Source organism: Macaca mulatta, chromosome 3, assembly GCF_049350105.2.
Source record: "Macaca mulatta isolate MMU2019108-1 chromosome 3, T2T-MMU8v2.0, whole genome shotgun sequence".
NCBI lineage: Eukaryota > Metazoa > Chordata > Mammalia > Primates > Cercopithecidae > Macaca > Macaca mulatta.
In genome coordinates, this window is record NC_133408.1 from 932,236 (window position 1) to 951,187 (window position 18,952).

The 18,952-nt window shown below is 44.5% G+C and overlaps 1 protein-coding gene across 1 annotated transcript in view; it reads right to left on the reverse strand.

Annotated features, from left to right (window-relative positions):
* Window positions 1-18,952, reverse strand: part of PRMT2 (protein arginine methyltransferase 2) — a 30,816-nt gene that overhangs the window by 6,957 nt on the left and 4,907 nt on the right. The window contains 4 exon segments of the mRNA NM_001265880.1: window positions 8,393-8,557; window positions 9,503-9,664; window positions 14,944-15,126; window positions 15,797-15,901. Coding sequence (NP_001252809.1) covers window positions 8,393-8,557; window positions 9,503-9,664; window positions 14,944-15,126; window positions 15,797-15,901 — 615 coding nt within the window.

The following is an 18,952-nucleotide window of genomic DNA, read 5'->3' on the forward strand; positions in this document are numbered from 1 at the left end:
CCAGCGAGGTGGGGCCAAGGCCTGTGGCCCTTGCAAGCCACCCAGGAGCCTGCACTTCACATCCTGTAGTTGACGAGAAACAACAGAAGTGTTTTGCTTCCCTTAAATAATCTCAAGCCGGTTTTATTATAGAAGTACTACATGTTTTGTATGGAAAATGTAGAAAAACTATGAAGACTCAAACAAAAATAAAAATCACATATTAACCCAGTACCCAGAAGGAACCACTGTTATCACTCTGCAGCTTACCTTCAAGTATTTTTCTACACATGCACACAAAAAATATATACATCTAATTTTTTAATCTCATTTTTTCAGTTATAAAGTGAAACTGAGCTTTTTTGGTGTACAGTCTACGAACTTTAGCACTTGTGTGGATTTTGTCCTCACAACCACAGCCAGCATACACACAGCTCTGCCACCCCAAAACACTCTTCACACTTATCTCTGGTGGTCATGCCGTCCCCCACCCCAGCCTCTCAAGCCACCAATCTGGTCTCCATCCCCATGGTCTTGTGTCTTTTTGAGAATATCGTATAAATGGAACCAGACAGTATATAACCTTTCAAGGCAAGCTTCTTTCACTCACTGTACTGTTTCTGGGGTTCCTCCAAATTACCTGTTTCAATAACTGGCTCCTCTTCACTGCTCAGTGGTATTCCGCTGTGTGGATGTACCAGTTTATCCTTAAGGATTATCCTGATGAAGGACACTGGGGTTGTTTCCAGTTTTTTTTTTCGCAATTATAAAGAGAGCTAGTATAATCATTCACATACAGGTATTTGTGTGAACACAGCTTGCATTTCTCTGGGTTGAATACACAGGAGAGGGACTCCTGGGCATAAGGTGAGTGCACATACAACTCTGTAAGAAAGCACTCACCTGTTTCCACAGTGGCATGAGCCCTCCAGCAATGCACGACTTTCAGCTATTCCTCATCCTCGATGGCACTTGGTATTAGCATCAGATTTTTTTTTTTTTTAGTCATTTTTCAGTAGGTGTGATATCTCACCGTGGCTTTAATGTGTATTTCCCTGATGGCTAACAATGTTGAACATCTTTTCATGTGTGTATCTGATATCTGTATATCCACTTTGGCAAAGTGTCTGTTCTTTTGCCCATTTTCAATTGGCTTGTTTTCTTCCTGTTTTGAGATTTCTCTGTATATTCAGAACATACACTGGATATATTCTTTGCGATATTTTCTCCTAATCTTAGCTTGTCTTTTTTATTCTCTTAGTATCATCCCTTTGTAGAGCGGTCGTTTTTAGTTTTGATGAAATTCAATTTATCAACGTTTTCTGTTATGGATCATGCTTTTAGAGTCGCATCTAAAAACTCTTTGCCCAAGTCTAGGTGATGAAGATTTTCTATGATTTTTTCAAGAAGCTTTATAGTTTTATATTTTACACACTTAGATCTATGATCAATTTTAAGTTCAGCTCTGGATAGGGTGTGAGGTTGAGGTATTGTTTTTTACATATGGATGACAACTATTCCAGTAACATTTGCTGAAAAGACTTTTTCTCCATTAAATTGATTTTTGTCCCTTTGTTAAAAAATCAATTGACCGTATATGTAGAAATCTATTCTTCTTCTCCATTCCATTGACTTACATGTCTGTCCCTTCACCAATACCACACTGTCCTGAATACTGTAGCTTTAAAATCAAGTAGTGTAGTTCCTCCAACTTTACTCTTCTTTTTAAAAATTGTATCAGCTACTCTAGTTCTCTCAGTCCATTTTTGTGTTGCCAAAAAGGAATATCTGAGGCTGGGTAATTTATAAAGAAATGAGGTTTATCTGGCTCATGGTTCTGCTGTTTGGGAAAGTTCAGGATTGGGCATCTAGTGAGGGCTTCAGGCTGCTTCCCCTCACAGTGGAAGGAAGGCAAAGGGAAGCTGGCACATGCAGAGACCACAGGGTGAGAGCAGAGGCAAGTGGGGGTGCCAGGCTCTTTTTCACAACCAGCTCTTGTTGGGACCTGAGAGAGCGAGAACTCACTTATTTACCCACGAGGAAGGGCATTCATCTATTCATGAGGGATCCACACCCATGACCCAAACACTTCCCACTAAGCCCCACCTCCCAACACCACCACACTGAGGATCAAATTTCAACATAAGATTTGGTGGGGACAGACCATAGCACTAGTTCCTTTACATTCCACATACATTTCATAATGAGCTTATCTATAAGAACAAATCCTGCTTGGATTCTAATTGGAATTTTATTAAGTCTACAGATCAATTTAAGAAGAACATACATCTTTACTAGGTTGAGTCTTATCTCTCCATTTATTTAGGTTTTCTGAGATTTCTTTCATTATCATCTCATCATTTTCGGCATCCAGATCATGTTTTGTTAGATTTCTAAGCCTTTCATATTTTTGAAGCTACTGTAAATAATATTATTTAATTTCTAATTGTACACTGCAAAGATATAAAAATGACTTCTGTATCATGACCTTGCTAAACTCCCTTACTAGTTTTAGGAAATTTTCCCATAGATTCCTTAGGATTTTCTGTAGGTTTTTTTGTAGATGTCCTATGTCATGTTAAATTTCCTTCCATTTCTAGTTTGCTGAGCATTTTATCACGAACTGATGTTGAATTTTGTCAATTTTTTTCTGTATTAATTGATATGGTCATGATTTTTCTTCTTCAGACTGTTAATATGGTAGATTACACTGATTGATTTTCAAATATTGAACCAGCCTTGCATTCCAAGGATAGTTTCCTTTTTTGTTATGGTGTATTATTATTCCTTTTATATCTTGCTGGTTTAAATTTGCTAATGTTTTCTTGAGGATTTTTACATTTATGTTCATGAAGCAGTTATTGGTCTGTAGGTTTCACATTTTGTGTTAACCTTGGTTTTGATATTAGGGCAATGCTTACCTCATATAATGAGTGAGGGAGTGTTCCCTCTTCTTTTCCGAAAGAAGTTATTTAGAATTGGAGTTTTTTCTTCATTAAATGTGTTGACAGAATTCACCACTGAAATCATTTAGGCTAGAGATTTACCTTTCAGAAGGTTTTTAAACTATTAATTCAATATCTTTACTAGTTATTGGACCATTCAGGTTATCTATTTCATGTTAGATGAACTGTGGTAATTTGTAGTTTTCAAAAGAACTGGTCCGTTTCATGGCCCTTCTTTGCTTCCCACTTTATGAACATACACTCTATGTATGTACATAGAGGGAGAAGAGGGAAAATGATAACTCAGGAGTATTTCAGGAATACAGTTGTTCCTTGGTGTCTATGGGGGACTTGTTCCAGGATCCCCGTGGATACTCAAATCCTTGGATGCTCAAGTCCCCCATATAAAATAATGTGGTTTTTACATACAGGCTACACACATCTTCTGACAGACTTTAAATCATCTCTAGATTACTTCTACTAATACAATGTCAATGTTATGTAACTAGCTGTTAGTTACTGTATTGGTTTGTTATTTGTATTGATGTTTATTGTTGTGTTGTTATTTTTATTTTCAGATATTTTCAATACATGTAGGTTGTATCTGCAGATATGGAGCCCACAAATATTTGACTGTACTTCAAATTCTTGTCTTCTTCACCAATCAACTGCTACTATGTCTTTGTTCCAGAGTCCTCAAATAGTTTCTCCCTGTCTCCAGGATTTATAGCTGCATTCAGTGGGAGAGATGACAGGAGTGTGCCTTCTCCATCTTACCTGGAATTGAAGCTAGGTTACCACTATGTCTAATTTTTAAACACAAAATTGGAATCATACTGTACATACTCCTTGTGCTTTTTTAAAAACCAGCAACATGTCACCAACTTTTTCCAAAGTTCGTTAAAAATCTTTCTAAAACATAATTTTTAATGATCGTATGTATTGCTACAATTCTATTGTTTCCAATTGTCTCCCCATTGTAAATGGTGCTGCCATAAACATTTTTTAACATAAATTTCTGTACAAATTTGATTATTTCCTTAGGATAATTTCATCAAAAAAATTTTGGTGCCTGGTCTCTGGGTCCAGCTGCTGGGAAGGAAGACACTCTGCAGTCTCAGCACCCACCAGCTCCTCCTCCTTCCTCCTCCCCTGAGGTGAATGTGCCCTCAGAAGTGCAAGCTGCCAATTAACTATGCTGCATTTTTTATGACATGAAAGTTTGGAAATGCTCGAGGCCAAAAAAAAAAAAATCAAGAAAAGAAAAAAGGCTATCATTTTTTGTCTCAGTGCAGACAAAGTGCGTTGTTGTAGAAGGCGGTGAAGAGACCTTGGTTGGAGATGTAGGTGCAGCCATAAGTGGTCCTTCAAGCATGTGGTGGCAATGTTTCCTGAAAAAGGTGTCTCTGTACTTTGCATGAGGCAAGCTTTAAAACCAAGGAATCCAGAAGAGTTGATGGTTTTGTGTGTGTGTGTGGGCACCAGAACTAACACCTCTGAAAAGTAAAATGATCTACATGAGCTCCAGAAATGCAACCAAAAAGAAACATCAAGGCATAAAACATGAACGACAAGTAAAGGGGCCAGAAGCCCTCCCTTGGGCCTGTCCCACTGGGAAGTCAGGTGGCCTTGGTTGTGGCCTCTGCAGGGTGCTCTGTGTAGATCGTCCTTCAGTGCCACAAACGGAAAGTGCCCGTGTTTACTGTCATCCTCTTGTTGTGTAAATAAGGCAAATACATTTCGGCCAGGGTCTTACTGATGGGGAGCTGTCCCATCACCTAAACTACACATTCTATAAATATGTGCAAACAGCCCTAAATAAATCCAAAGTCTAAAGTTTTATTGGTGTGAAATTAAATTCTTATTGGCCACGTGCCTGTTTTCATGAGCTGACTTATAAAGATTTTTGTTAAGCTCAGCATTTGTAATAATACAGTCCATAAAACAGTACAAGGCTGTGTGAAGAGAATTATTACATCTTTGTAACCTCAGCAGTTACTTCGTTTCTTTTGCTTAGAAAATTGGTCATAATGTGGTTGGAATTTTGGTCCAAATTCTTTATTCTTCCTTGAGCTAAACAGAATAACGGAATATAGTATGTCCTCATCACATATGACAGCACTAATACACTAACAACAGTAAGACTGAGTCTGGCAGTCTTTGAATTCTACCAAATATGTAACAGAAACCCTCAGTGACCCTGCGAAGCATCCTGAAATCCAGGAGGCATTCTCTGCACCTACAGTGCCACTGGCTAGTGGGAGACTGTTGAGTGTGTCCTCAGGAGAACAAGCAAGATCCTGTAACAACTAATGATTAACGCAAATTAGGGCTCCATTGTCACCTGCTTTGTTAACAAAAATGATTAAATGGTCTGTTGACAATCTAGGACACCTGTGGTATCTTTACTTGCCTCTCCTTCAGAACTTTGCTGCTTCTGGAATAATAAAATATGGAAGAACAAAAAAACTGTAATGCTCTTTGACTTATTCTGTCCTATTTTCCTTCAAAAGGCTTTATCAATTCACACTGCCAAAAAGTGTACGGCAGTGCGCATTTCCCCACAACCCCAGCCTGGGGATCATCAGATATTAGAGGACTGCTCAGCCAACTTCCCAGGTCAAAACTATTAAGGTTACTTTTAAATTGCTGGTGACATTAAACAATGTTCAACCTTCTGGCCTCTGGCATTTCTCTGCCTTTTTAGTCCCTGCTCACCTTCCATGAGGTATCTTTTTATGTTTTTCTTACTGCAACTCTCTATGTCACGCAAGCTGCAATTCTTTAGTTTCATTTACCATTTAATAATTGTTAGCTGTGCTAATGTATGAAGGGGAATTTTTTGTCAAATATTTTATTTGACAGCTTCATTATGAACTTGGTTCTTAGAAAGACCTTTCCCATCCTAACAACAGATAAACTTTTAGCAATTTTTTTATGTTTCCTTCTTTTCTTAACTATTTAACTCTTGAGCCCGTCTGAGGTTTATTTTAGCAGATGGTGTGAAGAAGGGACTCTTTTCTCCAAATCAATCGTCCCAGCACCATCTCTGAATAACTGCATGCCCTTGCACTGACTGAAAGCTGGCCCCTCCTATGCTAAACGCACATGCACTCTTCCCTGTCTCAGACTTTTACTACATGTCAGCGTCCAAGTAGGAAGATGGACCATTAGAGATGAAGGCCTGAGGGCTGAGGGGCTCTGAGAACAGGCAGACAGCAGGCAAGGAGGACGTGAAGGGGACCAGACGCACAGGTGCAGGGGAAAGGCAGACAGCAGGCAAGGAGGACGTGAAGGGGGCCAGACGCACAGGTGCAGGGGAAAGGCAGACAGCAGGCAAGGAGGACATGAAGGGGGCCAGACGCACAGGTGCAGGGAAGAATGCGGCAGCTCAGGAGAGGGGCAGCCTGGGGACGGAAAGTGGAGGTGGGTGCAGCTGCATCAACAACTCCCAAATTCACACCCACCCTCCCTCAAAGCCTCCAACCCTGTACCCCAATAACTATCACCACAGGAACTCTTGCAGCCCGGTCTGCCCTGTTCTGGGCCTCCTTGGGCTGAGTAATGATGGTGGTGCTCCCTCAATCCCCCCAGGGAGAGTCTGAAGTCGGAGCTGCCTCAAGCCCTCACCTGCAAAGCTCCGTCTACCCCCTGCACTGCCTGCACAGGAGAAACCACCACATGGTCCTGTCTGAACTTGCCCCAGCATTCCTCCGAATGTCCTGCTCAGGGTGGCCCCTCCAGGCCAACGCCCACCAAGACCCCAGCCATGTCCCCCCTGCCCAATCAATAGCTGGTCCTGCACATCGGATGTGCATCCTGTGCTCAAGACCCACACAGATGTTCACCCTCCCCAAGGTCCTCCCTACCCTGGCCCCCAGCCCGTCCTGGTGGCCCACTCCCTGCGGATCAGGGCTGGGAGGCACCATCCTGCTCATGCCAAGCCCCCAACGGCACATCCTGCCTGCTGGCCCTGCTCTGCATCTCCACACCTGCGCCATGCCAAGCCCTGGCTCCTACATCTTGACAGTAAAGCCACAGTCAGTCCTGGAAGTCTGTGCACCTCCCACACAGAGGGGCCTCCCTTCACACAGGCTGTCCCAGGCCTCTGCATGCTGGGGCTGGACCACAGCCAGTCCCTGGCCTCTGGTCCCGGCCACACATACCCAGGGGCCTCCAAAACACAGCCCACCTCTTACTCCATCACTCACACACACCACTGGCACTCCCCTTGGTGTCCAGGATGTGGCACAAAGTCCTCAGACACACAGTACCCTACATCTGGCCTCTGCCTCCCTGATGCAACACAGTCTGGCCAATCCGGCCACTGGGCAGCCCCGGAACACAGCAACATGGTGAACACAGTGGCTACTCCTCTCCCCTCCCTCTGCCCCACGTCCCTCCTGTGTCCCTGTCACCCAACCCAGGGCACAGCCGGACACCGCAGCAGCCAGGCTTCCCCACATCAGTGCCCACACACCCTTGGCCTCACCACAGCCTCACTCCTCTTCTGTCCTCTTTTTGTCCCCGTAGCCAGGCACGAGCTGTCAACAGACACTTATTGAATGGGCACAGCTGTTCAGGGGCAAAGGTGAAAGCCCCTTCAGGGATTGGGAGTGGAGCCCGTTTCTCTAGTGTGTCACCTTATGGCTCCACAGACGTTATTAATAAGCCAAGTCACAGCATGGACATTGAGTCTATTTACATTTATCTTCTGACAACAAAATTTCAACAGGACTAAAAGCCAATGCCATCTGTTACCACGGGAAACCGTTTCCTGGAGAAGCAGCAGCCATATTTCACACTCCTTCACCCAGACCCCATCTTTCTGGGTCTCTACACTGAGACGCAGTTTCAGGTTGGGATGCTCTACTCCGATGTCCTGTGTTCCAGGATGCTGAGCCCAGGAGGAGAGCACCAGGCAGACAGCGTCCAGCCACACTCCTGTCACTTTCCCTCCAAGCAGACAGTGTTTGTGCAGGGCATATTCGCAAGCAACCAGAAAACAGTCCACTTCCACCCACATGTGAAACTCAGGGTGAACGACCCAGGCCAGGCCAGGCACATGCTGGCCCCACAGATGCCCAAGTGGCTTCACAGCATCACTGGGGCCAGTCTAAGGTAAGAAGACCCTGGCCAGGGACGAAGGCCCTACTGGCGTTAAAGAAACAGCCTTACCTGTTAGGCACAGGATTTTTACAGATTCCCGAGAACACAGTTCATGTAAATCACTCATGAAAATGTTACATGAACTTTGACTTAAATTTCTCATAAAGGCATTTTTTAAATCAGGTGAAAATTCAAGACACTGAGCCAATGTGCACACAAGAAATTAATTATACCTCACAATAGGGAAAACATCAAAATGAATCATGCATGACTCTTCAGATCCTGAGGTTGGCCCAGCCGAGCCTGTGCTCAGAAGCCCCCCAGCCCTGGCCCCCAGCTGCCCGCACGCCCCCCCTCACCAGCAGGCAGGTCCCCATCCACTCGGACACCAGCACATCCACCTTCTCGGGCAGTACCACGTCCTCCACCTTCTGTTGGAACACGGTGATGATGTCGGCAAAGCCATTCTGCAGGACCAGCTGCCCCGTGTGCTGTGCCATCTCACTGGCCTCCACCGCATACACCTGCAGCAGCAGAAGCACCGTCAGTGCACGCCCAGCCTCGGCCCGTCATCTACTCTCCTGAGTCACAACCAGCATACGAGAAATGGTCAATGACACAAGAGGGAAGCAGTATTCCAGACAGCAGAGAAAGTGAGGGCTGGGCCACACCTGCCCCTCCAGGGACACCCAGAAAGGAGCCGCCTCTAACCCTCCCGACTGCCCCCACCTCCTGCACAAGACACAGACGCAGGGCTGCAAGTGGGCGGAAGCCTCGCATGCCCGAGTCGGCTGCCACACGCACAGCAATCTTAATCCATGACCAGCACAGCAAGTTCTGAGCACCCAAGTGACAATGCTGGTCTGTGCCACATCTGAGGCCTGTGAGACAGTTTCAAACCCAGGGTCTCAGGGAAGGGTCTGGTGGGAAGTGCCCAAGTGCTGGGCCCTGGGTCCTGCAGAGCCTGGACTTGGGTGGACACTGTGCTGCGACCCCACCCACTGTGTAAGGAGTCTCCAAGGCTGCGGCTCGGCTCAGCTCAGCACAGCACAGATGGCCCAAGAGGAGTGGGGAGGGGGCCCAGCGTGTGCACCCCTCCCATCCCCGTGGGACCATCCATACCCAAGGCCCAGCACAGACATGTGGGTGCACCTGTTTGTCTACTCAACTGAAATAAATGTCTCACAGAACATACCCCGCCCTGTGCAATTCATGGGATATTTTCTATTCTGCTCTATTCCTGTCTGTGCTGTGACTCATTACGTGGGCGCCACAGCCTCTAGCATGCAGTCTCAACACACTGCTGTTTTACCGACCCTGAGCTGCACGTGCAAGGATGCTCACCAACACCACGGAGTCATCAGTGAGCCCTCAACAGCTCAGGGTCACGAGTTAGCACACTCAGAGGCCACCTCGGACATCACCAGCCTTGGCACAAACACCCGGGAAGCGTTCGAGACCCCACTCACCGCTTTAGGCCGCGCATAGTGTGCACAGAAGAGACTGATGATCCCAGTCCCACAGCCCACGTCCAGGATGACTTTATCCGTTAGGGATTCTTTATTCTGCAGGATGACACTGTGGTATTTAGTTGTTCGTGGCTGGTCTGCCAACATTTCCAAGTGGAGTTTCTGGAAGAAATGCACATTCAGAATCACTGCCTGTGACCTAGAGCCATGCCAAGTTCTGGACTGAGATGGAGGGTCAGAGCCACAGCTGATAACCCCTGACCCCGCCACCCCACATCTAAAAATATGAGCAAAACACAAGAGCAACAGTACTGGCTTCTGGAGTCCCTCAGCTCAGCACAGCACGGCCAGGCGAGCAGACAGGCAAGAGGGAGCACTGTGCACACAGGGGTGCAGTGTCGCCCGGACCACTGAGGCTGGAGGGACCACCGCATCCCAACGAGACTCCCCAGGGCCAGGTGTCCGACTACAGAAAACAGCAATACACCGTGAGAGAGGGGCCAGCGTAGGTGGGCAGGGGGTCCCCCAAAGTCCTCTGCACACATGAGCTCACCCCTCCTGTTCTTGGGGAGTGCCCCGAGGGATAAGTGAGAGACCCAGCCTTGTCCTGAGGGAGGAAAATGCCTGAAACCCAAGGACACCTACATGAGAATCAGCCACCCTGAAAGGAGGCAGAGAAAGGCTTGCTCAGGGCAGCCAGCAAAGCCGCGGGCTGGAGGAGAGGCTGCACCCCTCCCACCAGCACTCTCGAGCTGCAGAAGGCCCGGCGTAGAAACAGCATCGCCAGAAAGAAGACAGGCAGCAGCCAGGAGCAGAGCGAGGACCGCGCCCAGACCACACCAGCAGACAGGAGCCTGCACGAGCCCCTCAGAGCCCACATTGGAGCCTCCCAAGACTGCGCAGAATAAAAAACAAAGGGACAGGTGGGAGGAGGTGGGAGGCACAGACAACAAAGCAAGGCCCAACTCTCCTGCCCAGAAGCAAAGGATGGGAAAGGCCTACAGTGCCAACACCAATGGAGACAGAGCTGGAGCAGCTACGTCAGCACCATAGAGAACACAGTTCAGAGCAAACCAGATTCCCATCGGTTCACATCAGCACAGGAATCAATTCACCCAGAGGACATGATTATTCTAAATATTTCTGTACCTAAAAACAGATCTTCAAAATACATAGAGCAAAACCAATACAGATGCAAGAAGAAACAGATAAATTCACAGTTATCACAGAGGTTTCAACAGTGTGCTCTCAGTAACCGACTGAAGACAGAAAAATTGGTAAGACTGTGGAAGGCCTGGACATCACTGTCAACCAAGTCAATCTCATTGGTATTTAGAGAACACTTCACCCAACCCCTTATAACAGTAATAATAAAAAATATCTAGGAACAAATTGAACAAGAAAAGTGTAAAACCATGTATGATAAAGAGATTATTATCCTTATCTTAAAATGCTAAAAGATATTAAACAAAGCTGAAGTAATGGGAGACTGAGAATCAATGTTATAAAGATGTCACTTCTCCCAAAATTAACATAAACATTCCATGTAGTACCTACTAAAGGAGGAAGCACAACAGAATAATAAAATTAGTTTCAAAACAGTAAGTGCCCAAGGCTAATGAGGAAAATGCTTTAAAAAAAAAAAAAGAACTTCTGGAGACCTAGCTCTTGCAGATCTACAAAGGTGCAATGATGAAAATGATGAAGCACTGGGAACTGCAGTAAACAGAGCAGTGAAACAGCAGCGATTCTGCAGCAGACCCCTGAAATCCAGAGCACGACAAATGCAGCATTTCACATCAATGGGAAGGGAACCGTCCAGTAACTGAGGCTGGGATCGCTGGATATTTGTGGCATAAATTAGGGCGGAATTTTACATTATTTTTTTACAACGAATAAGTTATAGATTGATTTGAAATCTCACAGTTTAAAATAGGATCAGAAGGCTAGGCGGGGTGCCTCACCCCTGTAATTCCAGCACTTTGGGAAGCTGAGGTGAGAGGGTCCCTTACACCAGGAGTTTGAGGCTACAGTGAACTATGATTGCACCACTGCACCCCAGCCAGTCATACGACAGAGTGTGACACCATTTCTAAAAAACATAAAAAGTAAAAATAACATAGAATCATAACAGTTCTGAAAAAAAAAAGTGTGGGTATTTATAATCTTATAGTGAGGAAGGTTTTTCACAAAGAAAACAAAAAGAAATCACAAATAAAAGAAAAACATAGGCCGGGCGTGGTGGCTCAAGCCTGTAATCCCAGCACTTTGGGAGGCCGAGACGGGCGGATCACGAGGTCAGGAGATCGAGACCATCCTGGGTAACACAGTGAAACCCCGTCTCTACTAAAAATACAAAAACTTAGCCGGGCGAGGTGGCAGGCGCCTGTAGTCCCAGCTACTTGGGAGGCTGAGGCAGGAGAATGGCGAGAACCCGGGAGGCGGAGCTTGCAGTGAGCTGAGATCCGGCCACTGCACTCCAGCCTGGGCGACAGAGCAAGACTCCGTCTCAAAAAAAAAAAAAAAAAAAAAATATTAGGCTATACAAAGAAAAAAGTTCTATGTGGGAAAAAATTTCACACAGTCACAAAAATTCACAAATTCAGGCTAACACATGAATCAACAAAAATCAAAAGAAAGGGGCAAATAATATGAAAGTTTACAAAAAAAGAAAAATACAAAAGGCCAACAAACATATAAAAGATGATCAATCTTACTTAAAAAATGGAAATCAAAATTAAAAGACGCCATATTCAACCTTTAAGATCAAAGTCCTTTTTCACTTCGATTCGTGGTAGGGAAATGGGCTTTCACACACCGTCAGTGGATCCATGCCATGGTCTGAACTGTCCCCAAAAACCCATGTGCTAAAACTTAATCGCCAGTGTGATGGCACTAAGAGGCCACCTTTGGAGGTTACTATGAAAGGGTTTGTGGTGGAAAAGGCACTCCCAGCCCTCCCACCTTCACTGTGAGGACAGCCATGAGGCGCCATCTTGGACACCAATGCCAGTACCCCCCCAGCCTCCAGAACTGCGAGATATGAAGCTTTGTTCTTCATAATTTACTCAGTCTAAGGTATTTTGTTACAGCAGCACAAACTTAAATTACACACTTAGTCGTGTGTAATTAGCAAATCTTTCTGGAGGGCGAATTGGCAACATCCACTTAAGGAAACCACATGTGTACACACACACACCACAAACACACCCCCCAGGAATTTACCCTATAGCAATTCTAAACAGCATTTAACAGGATTATATAGGACTCCATTACAGCATTATTTATCATGATAAAAAGCTGTTAAATAACCACTGTCCAAATAGCAACAGGATCCTTTTAGAGTAACACAATGCTCTGCAGCTGTTATAAAGAGTGACAGGTGCCAATATGAGAGATCTTCAAAATAATACAGCTACGTGAAAAGAGCAAGGTGAAGACCTGAGTGTTGGAACAACGCCTTTTCTATACATTAAAAACATAAAATAAATTAGGTGTCACTTGGACTTCATAAGCACAGAGGAATCTGGTGGGCAGTGGTTCTTTGAGCTGAGAGGCGGCAGAGCTGGGAGGTTGGCATTGGCTTTTCATTATGTATCTTTCCTTAATGGATAGAAATCACTAACCATGTACAGACATGAATAGTTTTTAACACTTCTAACTGTGAAATATGGCATGCCTACAAAAAAGTGCAATAAAAAGCAATAAAAAGTATCTGCACAGTTTATTAAGTATAGTTGTATAGCAAACACCTGTATATCCAAACAACTCTGTATCTATATCCAACCCCAGAACACTGCCAGCACATCAGAACTTCTGACTCAGCCACGCTGGTCCCAGAGCCTCCCCCACCAGCACGTAACCTCCAACCAACTCTCAGGGGAGCCACTCCCGCCCTCAGTCTCACCACCCAGGCACACTCACAAACAGTACCTTCTGGCCAAGCACGATGGTTCATGCTTGTAATTCCAGCCCTTTGGGAGGCTGAGACAGGAGGATCACTTGAAGCCAGGAGTTTGAGACCAGTCTGGCCAACATAGTGAAACCCCCTCCATTAAAAATACAAAAATTAGCCAGGCATGGTGGCACGCACCTGTAGTCCCAGGTACACAGGAGGCTGTGGCAAGAGAATTGTTTGAACCCAGGAGGCAGAGGCTGCGGTGAACTGAGATCCCGCCACGGCACTCCAGCCTGGGTAACAGAGCAAAACTCTGTCTCAAAACAAACAAACAAAAAACCTTCTAATGTGGCCTCTTAACTTTATATAATTGAGTCAAACGTTACAGATTCTTTGCCCTATTCCTTCTTTCACCTAACATTATTTTTATAACATTCACCCTGCAAGTAACTGTTTTCATCTAGTTTTAAAATGTAACCAGAGATTGTTGCCTAGACCATCAGGTTATAGGCAATTTCTCTATGGTGGGGAAAAAAAATTCAGTAAGCTGTTTAGAAGTTGGGCTTTTATTATTTTTTAAGGGACAGAGTCTGGTTCAATCACCCAGGCTCGAGTGCAGTAGCGCAATCATAGCTCACTGCAGCCTTGAACTCCTGGCTTCAAGTGATGCTCTGACCTTAGTTTCCCAAAGTCCTGCGATTACAGGCATGAGCCACCACACCTGACCTAAGTATTATTCTTCACAGATTTATAGAATTATTTCTTTTTTTTTTTCTTTTTGAGACAGGCTCTCGCTCTGTAGCCCAGGCTGAAGTGCTATGGCACCATCATGGCTCACTGCAGCCTCAGCCTCCAAGGCTTGAGCTATCCTCCCACTTCAGCCTCTTGAGTAGCTGGGACTACAGGCATGCATCACCATGCCCAGCTAATTATATATATATAGTTTTTTGTAGAGACAAATTATATTTTTTATTTTTTCTCACTATGTCGTCAGGCTGGTCTTAAACACTTGGCCTCAAGCGATCCTCTTGCCTTGGCCTCCCAAAGCGTAGGGATTGCAGGTGTCAGCCACCACGCCCAGTCTAATTTCATTTTTAAAGTAAAATTTACTACTTTAAAAAAAAATGCTGAGAGAACATGCACATAATCTCACTGCTCAAAATCGTATCTCTAAGCCAGGGGTCAGCAAACTAAGCCACGGGCCAAATCTAGCCCACCACCTGTTTTTGGATGGCCTGCAAACTAACAATGGTTTTTACACTTTTAAATCATTCAATCAAAAGAATAATTTGTGACACATGAAAACTGTATAGTATAAATTCAAATTTCAGGGTCCATAAATAAAGTTTTATTGGAACACAACCCTGTACACTTTGTGTGTCATCCACAGTGGCTTCCACACAACCATGTCAGAGCTGAGTAGCCGCAACAGAGACGCTCTGGCCTGCAAGACTATGGACCTGCTCTGAACGATGCAGTAGGAACTAAAGCTAGAGAGAACCCACCGCCTGGCCAGCTGAACAGGGAATTAAAAAAACGATACCAGAGTTCCGTAGCTGCCGAAGTACTCTTCATCCTGCCACGTGTCTTCAGGGTCGTACTCATCCATCTCCTTCCCCACATGGTTTGCCGGAATGTACCCACAGTAGCCCGCACGCTCGCCCCACCACCAATCAGCAGTGGTTTGTCTCAGGATAAGAATTTTTTCTCCTCTCAAAAAACTGAGCTGGAAAAAAAAAAGTTAAAATTCAATTCAATAAGAAAACCAGTCATTGGTATGTCAAGTGTGGCTCAGTAATAAATCCCACCGATGGTGACAAAATCACAGAGATTTCAAACAGGAGTCAGTGGGTAATGACAGCAACTAAGAACATTTGCAAGTGACACCACAACTTAGCGATACCTCTGGAACATCTACCTGAAAGGAGGGCACAGCTTAACTGATATTTTTTTAAAAAAGGAGTAAACCTTTTCAAATGGCTTAGGAGAGAATTTCTCAACAGCCTCTTCCTTGTAACTCAACTATGCCAACTGACTTACTGGAGGCTTAGGCTAAGAAATTCCTGTCACAAAGTAAACGAAGCTACATCCAAGGAGATATAGCTTGATATATTTGGTAGCCTTACTTTTCATCAACTGGGTGGGTTCTAAATTCCAAGGAGAAACCAGAACAGGTGCTTCTGCCCCTGGCTGAGGGTCCCCACTCCACACCTGGTATTTTCACATGTGCTTGGGGCAGTACCGGTTAGGCTGTGAGCTTCACACCCAGGTCTTGTGTGGCCCTAAGCATCTGAATACTTCTTCATGTAACTTTGATATGACGTCTGCAAAATTTATCTCATTTTGCCACTGAACATGCTGAAAACCACAAAGCACTGGCCACCACGCATGGCTACCTGGGTCTCATCAGTGGCAGCATAGTCTGCGATGGCCACGAACTCCTCTGGCTGGACTCCCTCCTGCAGGAGACCGGCCTCACTGTACTCAGCAGGCTCTTCTTCCTGCTCAAAAACAAGGAAAGGGTGAAGAGAGGACGTGGGAGCTTTTTTTTTTTTTTGGCTATGTTATTAGGATGGTTTCAAATTTCAAATACAGATTCATGTGTCGAAGTATTTATTATACAAACCATTTGGATCATCTTTACTACTATAATCAAAGGCTGTCACCTTCACTCTAAATTTCTTTTAAAAAAAAAATGAGTAGGACCCTAAAAGAGAACATCAAAGCAAGAAGTCAGAAACAGGCACTGCCAGTGTCTATCTGGTGAGGAGCCCTTGTCCTTCACCGGCTATGCTTCCTGAACGTGATCATCAACCCCACGACGAGAAACCAGTGTGAGGACAGAGCCGGGGGCCCAGCGTCCCAGGCAGGCACAGCCAGGGGCCTGTGGAAAGAGCTGATGGCAGGGCACAAACTTCCATGAGGCAGCAGAGCCCAGCTTGGACCCACACGGTTCCTTGGAGCCTCCCCCAACCCCTCCTTTTTTTTTTTTTTTTTTGAGACTGAGTCTAGTTCTGTTGCCCAGGCTGGCATGATCTCAGCTCAGTGCAACCTCTACTGCCTCCCAGGTTCAGGCGATTCTGATGCCTCAGCCTCCCAAGTAGCTGGGACTACAGGTGTGCATCACTACACCCAGCTCATTTTTTGTATTTTTAGTAGAGATGGGGTTTTGACATGTTGCTGAGGTTGGCCTCGAAATCCTGGGCTCAGACAATCCACCTGCCTCATTTTCCCAAAGTGCTAGGACTACAGGCATGAGTCACCATGCCTGGCCGTCCACTTTATACAAGAATAAGTTTGCCTGGAAGACACCACTGCAGAGGGCAGAACCTCAAATCACACACTCCAGTTCAATGAATCAACCCTGTCTCAACACAAACACTTTAAACACATTTTCCTAAACATAAAAGTAATTCGTGTTTACTTTAGAAAATGTGTGAAAACACCAAGTACACAGAAGAAAATTTCACTGTAATTTCACTCACTGATCACAGATAATAACAGACAGCACACTGGTATTTATACTTTCAGACTTTTAAAAAGTGGACATGTAACACAAGTACAAAGCGTTCACTGGGTTCACACAATAAGCCTGTGACCTATGGTTTTCACTCTATAAACTCTGAACATTTTTTGTATTAAATATACTTCTAACACTATTTAGTATCTGTCGAGTATTCCAGTCTATGAATTATCATGACTTACCTATCCAGTTTCCTAGTCTCGTACATTTGGACTTCTCAGTTTTTACTATTCTAAATTATGTTAAGATGAACTTCCTTCAACATAAATCATTCTGCGTGTACCTTAATCTTCTTAGGGTAAGTTTCTGAACATGAACTTGATGGACCGAGACTATGCGTACACCTCCCCAGTTCAAGCAATTCACGTGCCTCAGCCTCCCGAGAGGTGGGACTACAGGTGTGTGTCACTATGCCTGGCTAATTTTTGCATTTTTGGTAGAAATGGATGGGGTTTTGTAATGTTGGCCAGGCTGGTCTCGAACTCCTGACTTCAAGTGATCTGCCCACCTCAGCTTCCCAAAGTGCTGGCATTACAGGCGTGGGCCACCAAGCCTGAACTGCACTTTGCTTTTCTTACACAATACCTTCTGGAAAAACTCTCCAACTGTCAGAACCCTGATTGATTACTTTCAATGGCTATACGATATTCCATAGCAGGAACTTCGCTTGATTCTTCAGCCATCCCCCAGTGATAGACTTTGTCTTGGGATCCAGTTTTCTACCACCATAACTGATGCTGCAACAAAAGAAGTCTGTGCACAGATAAGCTTATCTGATGACATTTTATTTCTGCGGGATAGATTGCCAAGGTTGAAGAATACTTTTTTTTTTTTTTAGATGAGGTCACCCTCTGTCACCCAGGCTAGAGTGCAGTGACACGATCCTGGCTCGTGGCAATGTCCACCTCCCAAGCTAAAGCAATCCTTCTACCTCAGCCTCTCAAGTAGCTGGGACTACTCTTCGTATAATGTAGATCCGATTTGACATCTCAAGAAATGTTTTTACAAACATATTGTTTTCCCAGTTATCTTGTTTAGGATCAGCAACTTCAAGAGTCAGGTCAACAGAAATTTTCTAAACTGAAGCACAAAAAGAAAAACAAACAAACAAACAAACAAAAACCAAATAAGAATAGAGCATGAGACATGTCAAACAGCAGCAAAAATTCTAACTTATGTTTACATGGTGACCCCAAAAAAGAAGAGAGAGGATGAGGCAGAAAAAAAATAAATGAAGAGATAATGGTGGAGATATTTCCAAAATTAACAAAAAAAAGATCATCAAGGCCAAAGTGGGTAGGTCACCTGAGGTCAGAAGTTTGAGACCAGCCTGGTGAACATGGTGCAACCCCGTCTCTACTAAAAATGCAAAAAATTAGCCAGGCGTGGTTACTCGTGTCTGTCATCCCAGCCACTTGGAAGGCTGAGGCAGGAGAATCGCTTGAACCCAGGAGGTGGAAGTTACAGTGAACTGAGATCACACCACTGCACTCCAGCCTGGGTGACAGAGCGAGACTTCGTGTCAAAACAAAACAAAACAAAACAAACAAACAAAAACTCATTAACTCACAGATTCAAGAAGCTCAACTAATCCTAAGTGGGAAAAACAAGAAGAAAACTGGTAAAAAACCCCAAAATGAGAAAAATCCTAAATGCAGCCAATGTGAAAAAGGAATACATTACATTTAGCGGAACAACAGTAAAATATTGCTGACTTCTCATCAGAAACAGAGGCCAGAAGACAGTAAAATGGCATCTTTAAAGTGTTAAATAAAAACTGCAAACCTAAAATCCCGAATCAAGCTATTCTTCAAAAATGTAGGCAAAACACATTTCATAGTTTGACACAGCAGACTCACACTAGTAAATATAAACATACAGCTGTCAGGTTGAAGGGAAATGATCCTACATGAAAACACAGAATGCAGGAAAAAAGGAAAGATCTCAAAAAAGGCAAATAATATGTGGGGAAACATAAAAGACTATTTAACTTTATTAAAAAAAGACTCAACAATGACAATTTATTGTG